The sequence below is a fragment of the Chrysochloris asiatica genome, unplaced genomic scaffold (genome assembly GCF_000296735.1).
Source record: "Chrysochloris asiatica unplaced genomic scaffold, ChrAsi1.0 scaffold00004, whole genome shotgun sequence".
Lineage (NCBI taxonomy): Eukaryota > Metazoa > Chordata > Mammalia > Afrosoricida > Chrysochloridae > Chrysochloris > Chrysochloris asiatica.
Window position 1 is genome coordinate 7997700 of NW_006408522.1, and position 10084 is coordinate 8007783.

General features: G+C 41.3%; 1 protein-coding gene across 2 annotated transcripts in view; it reads left to right on the forward strand.

The window, feature by feature from the left end:
* Positions 1 to 10084, forward strand: part of VPS13C (vacuolar protein sorting 13 homolog C (S. cerevisiae)) — a 249499-nt gene that overhangs the window by 230443 nt on the left and 8972 nt on the right. For both annotated transcript variants that reach the window (XM_006831581.1, XM_006831578.1), the window contains one exon: positions 5172 to 5295. In XM_006831581.1, the coding sequence (XP_006831644.1) occupies positions 5172 to 5295 (124 nt within the window). The remainder of the gene's footprint in view (positions 1 to 5171; positions 5296 to 10084) is intronic.

Below are 10084 nucleotides of genomic sequence, written 5' to 3' on the forward strand. Positions count from 1 at the left end.
AACTTGATGGGTAAAATAATCCCTTCATTTAAATTAGCATCTTTGATTATTAATTAGTATGAACATTTAATGTAGTCATTGCCCACTTACTTCTTTTATTCTGTGATTTGTGTATTCATAGCCTTTGCTTATTTTTATTTTTTTAACTGACTTTAAAGAACATTTTAAAAATGAATGAAAATAGTTTTTTTTTTTTATCCAGGGTATTATTGACATTTAATGATAATTTCTTGATGTTTCCAGTATGTAAGGCTTTTAATTTTTCCATGTTAAAATTCACCTGAAATATGGTCTGAATAATTTGTTTTCTAATCCATTTTTAGAGACAAAATAGGAGTTTTCAAGACCCAGATTTAGTAAGCTGCAACTCCTGCTTGTCCCGACTCTATGATAGTTTATGTTAGTAATCATTAGGAAATTGTTTATTGAGTGACCTTATCTCAGACTTCCGCATAGGGCAGATACAGGGTCACAGAAATGAAAGTGACACTTTCTGCCCTCTCCCATCTAACAGTGAACCTATGGACTATTCACTCTCCCAGTCTGATAGGTGCTGAGACAGAGTGTGACAGTCCTGATGTGACACTGCACAATAAGCACTCGACCATAAGGCCAATTTAAGCCACAAGGTTGGCAGTTCAAACTCAGCAGTAGCTCCTTGGAAACCCTATACAGGGTCACTATGAGTGGGATCCAACACAAGGGCACTTCACAACCACAGAAAGATCAAGTGATGTACAGAGACTCTGAGGATGTAAGAAAATTCTCTTGTTCCAGTAAGGAGATGCAGGGATGCCATAGAGGCTGTCCAGGTGAGGGCTGAGCTGAGCTCTGTAGTATAAATTGCTGTGAGACATGGACAGAAGAGGAAAACACAAGTTCTGTGAATAGTAAGACCTGTTTGGAATAGCTGGGATGGGAGGGCGCTAGTGGGCAGGGGTTAGGAGATGAAACCAGTGTTGCAGGTAAGGGTGTACCCTTGTCCTTTGAAGGGCTTACAGGTTATCAGGGTGGAGAATCACGGACTTCATTTTAAATGTCTGGTCTACCGTTCACAGTTACACACAGCTTTCTGACATCGGTACTCTTTCTTTTATCTTTTTCATTGTATTTTTTTGCCAGTGAAGGATTTTAAACAAGGAGGGGAGGGTGATAAGGTGTAAACTTGAGGAAGATTCCTGGCAGCAGTTTGGATGTTGGGTTGGAACAGGTCCTGACTAGAAGCAGGGAGATCAGTTAGAAACTGCATTTGTCTTGTGTGTTTGTAAAACACGCTACCACAAACTTAGCAGCTTAAAGCATCACAGATTTATTATCTCACAATTTTCTGTGATCTGGAGTCCAATACAGTATTGCTGGGTTTCCAGCTCACAAGGCTGCTTAAAAGTTAAAAAAAAAAAAAAAAAATTGGCCAGGGCTACAATCCTTTCTGGAAGAGCTGAGAAGAAGCTGCATCTAAGTTCAATTAATTTAAAATGTGTGTGTGTGTGTGTATACATTGTGTTTTAGGTGAATGTTTGGACAGCAAATTGGTTCCCCTCTAACAATTTTTATACACATTGTTCTATGCAATTGATTATTATTTTTACAGTGTGTCAGCATTCTCGGTATTTCTATTCTCTTTGTTCTGTTTCCCTTGGCCTAGCTTTCCTGTAACTCTTTGCCATTTCATCTTTGTTTTGAGGTAACTCTTGACTTGTCTCATATAGTTAAGTTTTTACGGCAGTGTATTACTCTTGGGTAATGTTGTTTATTTATAAGCCCATCTGTCATTACCTGTAAGTTGACCTTCAGAAATAGCTTCAGTTCCAAGTTCAAAGGGTATCTTAGGGTGATGGTCTTGGTGAGGCCTTTAGGTGTGTATCTGTTCAATAGGTCTGACCTTTTGTAGGAATTAGTATTTTGTTCTACCTGTTTCTGCTGTTCTACCTGGGACCTGCTGCTGTGGTAGCCAGGTCCCTTTCTTCTGGCTTCAGGTTTGCAGAGGTGGTTGGTGTGGGCTGTTAGTCTGTGGACTGGTTTCTTGGATTTCCTTGGTTCCACACCAGTAGAGACCAAAGTTGTGTCTTAGATGGCTGGCTGCTCACAAGCCTTTAGGACCCCAGGTGCTACTTACCGAACTCAGATGCAGAACATTATTTTGTGAACTATGTTATGTCAGCAGTCCTGGTGTGGTGCTGTAGGCCAAGCACTGAACTGCTAACCACAGGCTGGTGGTTCAAGCCCGCCAGCTGCTCCTTGGAAACGCTCTACATGGCACTATGAGTCAGAATAGCTGCTGTGTTCTGCCACATCACTGAGTTGTCCCCCAGACCTTGAACCCCACGAGTTGCTGAGCTAAGTCTAGGAAGGTTCTGCTAACTGTGCCATGTGGTTTATTATTCGCTCCTACGTGGATATCTATGCAGCACACACAACCTGGGTAGACATGTGCCTACAGATACACCTACTACACATGCACATGCATGTACTTTGTATACCTTTCTATACATATATGTATCCATATCTACATACACAACCACACATACACATAAACATTTTTTTACCGTAGTTGCAAAATTTTGTATGTTCAGCCTTTACCAAAACTCTTGTGCGTTTTTCTCATTTACGTCTCAGTACTGTTATTTGCCTTGGTCGGGTTATGCTGACTTTCCTCCGTATTTGGGGTTGCATTTCCCTTCACTAAAAGTAACTAGTGTCTACTCCCTGGAAAGTGACTCCCCCTGCTTCTCACTCCCATCCTGGTGACCTTCAAAGAACTTTGTTTTCTATGTGCACATCTGTTCTTCAGTTTTTATAAAGTGGGACCATGTAAAGTGTTTGCCTTTTTGTGACTCATTTCACTCAGCAGAATGTCCTGGAGTCATTCATTTCATAAGATGTTTTGTAGACTCCTCATTATTATTGATAGTTGCATAGTAAAAGCTCACTTAATTTGGGCAGAATTCCATTCCTTACACAACAAGGTTCCTGTTTTCTTACTCAGGGACTGCTCTCAGCTCCTAGAGGCCTGCCATATTCCTCGCCGTGTAGCTTCCTCCGTCTTTCAGTTAGCAATGGCAGTCTGTAACTTCTTGACCCAGATTTAAAAGGTTCATGTGATTAAGTCAGGCCCATCTAGATAATCTCTCTTAAAGTCACCTGTGTCTTATAACCTCAGTTTTGGAACAAACCTAATCATGGGAGTGATGTCCAGTGTAGTCAGAGTCCTGAGGATTCCATAGGACTAAGTATTTCCTCTGTCATATAGGGTCACATTGCCTCAGAACTAACTGGACAACAGCGGTTTGGTTTGGGTATGAAACATGGAAAAAGGAGGAAGAGAATTACGGAGATTTACAAAAGTAGGAGAACAGTAGAGTCACAGGGTACTCAAGGGATGAGAGAGTTTTGAGATTGTCTCTACTTCCATCGGATTGGTGGATTGCGTTTGACACAGTGATTTGCAATAGTTGTCTTTAACTCTTTGCTTTATCACCTGACTCTCCTGGAATGGTGAGCAGTGGGATCTAATGTATGGGGATGCTGTAAGTTGTCAGTATTGATTTGAGGGTTCTTCTGGTATTCAATAGATGGGCTAGAATGCTTAGTTCCCTATAATGCAATACAGTCCCAAACCCAAAATTTCATTTCACTTCTGCTGAGAAAGACAGTGCCAAATGTCTGCATGTCCACACTCCATTGGTCACCAAGTTCATTCGGCTCTACCTTCTAAACATCTAGAACTTGGAGCATTTCTTCCACACTGCCTTCTGATTAGACTACCGCAGTGACATTCTTACCAGAATTGTCTGCTGCCAGTCTACCCCACGTCTCCTTCCTTTGCCACTTTGAGTCAAGATTCTAAAATAAACTTTGTGGTGCACCCCAGCACCTGTATATTAAAGTCAGAATTTCATAAATTTCCCCCCCCCCCCAAAAAAAGAAAGAAAACCACGCAAAACAAACAAAAACCTCTTCAAAGTCTGGCAGTGAGTGAATTTTATTACCTGTGTATATAACTGGTACTCCACCTACAGACTTCTACTCTTCTTACATAAATTTCCCCTTTTTTGTACATTTCAAGGAGCCCTGGTATGTATGGCATTGTAAGATAAGCGCTAGACTACTGATCAAAAAGCTGGCATTTCAAACCCACCAGCTGCTCCTTGGAAACGCTGTACAGGGTCACTATGAGTCAGGATGGGATGGACATCGCTTCACATGTATCTCGGAGCAGTCCCCCTTTTCCTGGACTGGCATTTCCTATTCACTTACGGAACTCCTTCCTTTCCAAAATCAGCTCTTAAGTCACCTACTTCAGTAATACAATCAGTCCCTCTCCCCTGTGCTCCCAAAGAATTATCTGCACACAACTTTATACAACTTGTCTAATTGTGCTACAACATTTATTTACATGTTTCTTTCCTCTTCTAGCCTATGAAACCTGTCTCCTTTGTTTCCCCAGCACCTAGATATATGCAGAATTAATGAACAGCCCTTCTACTTTCTTGGTTTTGCTTTCTGAACTTGAAATTTCAAATCCAGTCTGACTATCTCAGTAATGAATCGTAATAGGGCCCTGAGAAGTCAGTGTGGATACTGTGTACAGCTGTTTACAGATTCTGTGTGTGGCTTTGCAGATGCAGTACTCTCTCTGATGTGACACAGTACATTAGTGTTGAAGTGTTCAAGTCTGATATTTATTAGCAGGCCTCCAGTGAGTCTTTGCTGACATTTGAAGTTTGTGACATTTCCTGTACGTTCTTTCTTGACTGGAAGGCATAAATGACTGACAGTAAAGAGCAATTAATACTTTTCCTGGTACAACACTTGCAGGGGCTTCTGCCTTTATTGCTTTCCAAATGCAAGTACAGCCTGTTCCCTACGTGTTTCGAGGATGATTTTGTTAACAGTTTTTTGGTCACCTTACACAAAAAAAAGTTACAGTTCTCTCAATTCTGCAAGATTGGCAGAAGGGGAATTTTTGACAGGCTACTTTGTTAGCTCTTAGGTCCTATGTTTGCTCTTTATCTAGATTTCATTTTTAAATGAAGCATACTGACTGCCCCAGCCCCTCTTCTTTTAGTGCCAAGTTACATCATTTATTGAGCAAATGCTACTTCTTCCATCCAGTAGAGTGAAATATTAGTGTCTTTCACACTCACATTTTCCTTCCTTTTCCAAAACAGGCGAGTTCTGTGTGTAAAGGAAGTTGAAATCCTGGGCCATATGTCCATAGACTGGCAGTGTCCATTTGAAGATTTTGTGTTTCCTCCAAGCATCGATGAAAATCTACTCAAGATTTCAGTTAAGGTAAGAAAAGATGAAATACGCCTTAACGGCCAAAAATTGTTAAATGAGTGGAAGAAGCCGATCTTTCTGGCTCTGTTTTACATGCACTACACCAGTGTTGGAAAGCTGTGACTCTTAACTGCACCACTTGTCTGTCAGTTTGCTATACTGTGGTGGCTTGTGTGTTACTGTGATTCTGGAAGCTATGCCACCAGTGTTTTAAATACCAACAGGGTCACTCACAATGGACAGGTTTCAGATGAACTTCCAGACTAAGACAGACTAGGTAGGTGGAGAGACAGACTAGGTCACAATCTTTAGTCACTGAAAACATGAATAGCAGTGGAACACTGTCAGATAGCACCAGAATAATGAATATTGAAACATGAAGAGCATCACCATATTGTCAGATATAGTGCTGGAAAATGAGCCCCTCGGGTTGGAAGGCACTCACAATGCAACTGGGGAAGGGCTGCCTCCTCAAAATAGACTTGACCATGATGACATGATGAAGTAAAACTTTTGGGACCTTCATTTGCTGATGGGGGCACAACTAAAAAAAGGAGAAACACCTATAACTGTCCATTAATAAGCAAAACATGGAATGTATGAAGTAAAATTCTAGTAAAATTGGAAGTTGTCAAAAATGAAATGGAGCACATAAACATCGATATCCTAGGAGTTAGTGAGCTGAAATGGACTGGTATTGGCCATGTTGAATCTGAGAACCACATAGATTATTATGCCCTGAATGACAAATTAAAGAGGAATGGCATTGCATGCATTATCCAAAAGAACATTTCACGATCTGTCTTGAAGCACAACAGTGTCTATGATAGGATAATATCCATATATCCATATGCCTACAAGTTGCTGTTGTTAATTGCCGCTGAGTTGGTTCCGACTCATAGAAACTCTTGATAGGGTTTCGTGACTGGTGAATTTGAACTGCCAACCCAGAAGTCCAGTCCATTAACACACAGCACCACACCAGTACTCCAAGGAAGACCAGTTAATACAACCATTATGCAAATTTATGCACCAACCACTAAAGCCAGTGATGATGAATTTGAAGAATTCTACTAACTTCTTCAGTCTGAAATTGATCAAACATGCAATCAAGATGTATTCATTATTACTGGCAATTGGAATACAAAGATTGGAAACAAAGAGGAAGGATCAGTCATTGGAAAATAAGACCTTGATAGAAATGATGCCAGCGATCACATGATAGAATTTTTTATTTTTAAGTTTATATTATGAATTATGTGTTAGTTTACATGGGTAAACATTATCTTTACATTCATCCTATCGTGTATTGTTTCATTGCAATGATCACATGCCCTGAATGCATCATCAAACACCCAAAGGGTACACCCCACACTCCTGCCCCCCGGCCGCCAGCACACAACCCCTCTCCCTCCCTGAGTCCAGAGTCCCCAGCCACTCCTTCTGTCCATGTCATTGCCTCTGCCTCCATCCCTAGGGTCACTGCCTCTCTGGACAGGGTCTCGCACTTTGCTTTTCTCCCTTGATAGTTCCAGGGATCTCTGCTCCTGGACTGCAAAATCAGCCTCTCCCCTCCTTATGTTACCAAACATTTACATTTACCTTTCCAACACTCACTGTCAGACCTGATAGCAATCATTCCCTATTGAACCACAGGAGTCCTTTCCCCCTCACCTTTTATCAACCCCATCCAGACAGGTTGGAAACAATTCAGTGGAGGGTCTATGTTTTTCCCTGTATCCTCTGGAGCTAGGTTCCCTATTGAAAGCTTGTAAGCCAGTCACTTCTTGCCTTTGTAGTCCCCACAATTTGGGTAGCCCGTGTCTAGGTTCCCCCTGCCTGTTGACCCTGTGTACCAACGGGGTGGGAATGATCCTCACTGTAGACATTTGTCTGCTGCATTGTCATACTGCATCCACAAGCATAGGTCAAAATAATCCACTTATAGTGGGCTACTCCTTTATTTTTTTTCCTCTTCTTTCTTCCCTAGTCGTGTTCTGATCATCCAGCCATTGATGGGTACTAGCTGCAAGTGTGGGTGTTCTTGTGCATCCCCCCTCACTTTATATCAGCTGGATGCTTCACACTCGGTTCTACTCCTCTAGGGCCATGTCCCTGCCCCAGGGTCCAGGGGTCCCCAGGTCTCGTCATACTGCTGGTTAACCAGGTCTCAATCCAGGTTAACAGGAGTCTATTGAATGTGGTCGGATTTAGTTCACCACTTCATTGCACTTTTTCCCCCTCTTCCTCTTATTGGTAACCAACGTGGTCAGCAGCAGGACCATATACCTGCTAGTGTATTCCATTTGAGATTCAGACTTGGAAGGGGGTTTGCCCTGAGGGGAGCTGACCACTTGCCTTGATGGCTCCCTGGGGAACAACTTACTTGTTCTTGTAGTAGTCAGTTGGACTGCTGTTGTTGTTTTGTTTTTTTCCTTGCTGGTCTGTCTTTTCAAGAAGTATCTTCTGTTCTTCTAGTTGCTCCAGACTGGTCTGTTTGTCCTTTCACGTGGCAATGTCCCACCTCAGAAGATTCTGTGTGATGCTCAGGATTCCACCTATGGTCTTGGGCAGTGCAAAGGCTCTGCAGGGAGCCTCCTTCACTGGGCAAGTTCTAGCCCCATTTTAGTTATTCCAAACAGTTAAAGGCTGAAGACGCACTTACAAGCTTTCTCTGGTGATGTTTCTGGCTATTCCTCTCTCTCCCCTTCAAGTGTCTATTTTACAATACTAGGCAGGGGAAACCAAGATTCAACAAACAGCCAAGCATCTTAACATCATTTCCCCACTTTTACCCATTCAAACCATGCCTCAATCTTTGTATCCATGAGCCCTGTAGTTCCACGTTTGTGCTCAGATCATTATTTACCTCTGTCCCATTTAGCCCATGTAAACCTGCCTAACTATTCTCCCATCCACCATATTTTTCCTTTCCCCTTCCCCTTCTAGTGTATTGCCCCCCCTCCCCCCAGCACCAGACTTGTTGTTGTTGTTGTTATGTGCCATCGAGTCGGTTCCGACCCATAGCGACCCTGTATAGGGTTTCCGAGGCTATCCTGTGTCTATTCCATACCCTGTGTTCCACTGTTCTGTGCCTATTCCCTACCCTGTGCTCCACATTCCCCTCCCTCCCCCTCACCCCAGCAACAACAACAACAAAATAATAATAAAGATAAATTTTTTTTAAAAAAGATGAATTTTTTTTTTCCCATTTCAGTGTGGGTGCTTTTGCTTAATCTTTTACAATAATAGCTCTATGCTGTATTTTTTCTTTTTATGACTGACTGATTTCACTCAGCATAATGTCCTCAAGGTTCATCCATGTTCTGCGGTGGCTTCATGCTTGCTTTTTTTTCTTCAGGGCAGTGTAGTACTCTATTGTGTGTATGTACCAAAGTTTGTTTATCCGTTCTTCCATAGATAGGCACTTAGGCTGTCTCCATCTTTTTGATATTATAAAAAATGCTGCTATGAACATTGGTGTGCATATATCTACTCACGTTATAGCTTGTGTTTCTTATGGATAAATACCAAGTAGAGGAATTGCTGGATCATAAGGTATCTCTATTTCCAACCTTCTGAGGAAGCACCATATTGTTTTCCAGAATGGTTGGGCCCATTTTGCAATCCAACCAGCATTATAGGAGGGTCCTCCTGGTCTCTCCACATCCTTGCCAGCACTTATTGTCCTCTACTTTTTACATTTTTACTGTTATTGCTGGCGTGAGATGACATCTCATTGTTGTTTTGATTTTCATCCCTCTTATTGGCTAGTGCTCATGAACATTTCTTCATATGTTAGTTGGCTTCCCGGATCTCCTCCTTGGTGAAGTGTCTGTTCATGTCCTGTGCCCATTTTTTAATTGGATTATTTTTTCTTGTAGAAGTGTTGTAGGTTCCTATATATTTAGGAAATGAGTTCCTTGTGTCATGTATCATTGAAAAGGATTTTTTTCCCATTCTGTGGGCTCCCTTTTTGCTCTTTTGATGAAGTATTTTGATGTACACAAGTTTTTAATTTTTAGTATCTCCCATTGATCTCTTTTGTCTATTTTTGTTTGTGTAAGTTTCAGAATATTTAGTAGTCTGTGTATGCCCTGTATTAGAGCTCTCACATTTTTACCTATTTTTTCATTGATGACCTTTGTAATTCTGGGATTCACATTTAGGTCTTTCATCCAGGCTGAGTTGGTTTTTGTATAAGGGGTGAGGTAAAAGTCTTGTTTCAGTCTTTTGCATATCGCTTTCCAATTTTTCCAGCACCATCTGTTGAAGAGACCGTCTCCTCCCCATGCGGTATACCTAGGTACTTTGTTAAAATCAGTTGGCTGTATGTGTATGGGTTAATTTCTGGATTCTAAATTCTGTTCCATTGATCAATGTATCTTTCATTATACCAGTACCAGGCTGTTTTGACCACTATAGCTGTGTTGTAAATTTTGAAATCAGGAAGTGAGAGGCTTCCCACACTGTTCTTCTCTTAAGCAGTGCTTTGCTTATCCTTGGTCTCTTTCCTTTCCATATAAAGTTTATAATTGTTTTTTCCATCTCTTTGAAGAATGTCATTGGAATCTGGATTGGGATTACATATATGTATAAATTGCTTTGGGTAGTATTGACATTTTCACAATGTTAAGTCTTCCTATCCAGGAGCATGGTATATGCTTCCATTTTTGTAGGTCTCTTTTGGTTTCTTGTAGTAGTGTTCTGTAGTTTTCTTTGTATAGGGTCCTTTGTTTCTCTGGTTACATTTATTCCTAGATACTTAATTCTTTGGGTGGCTATTGTAAATGGTATTGTT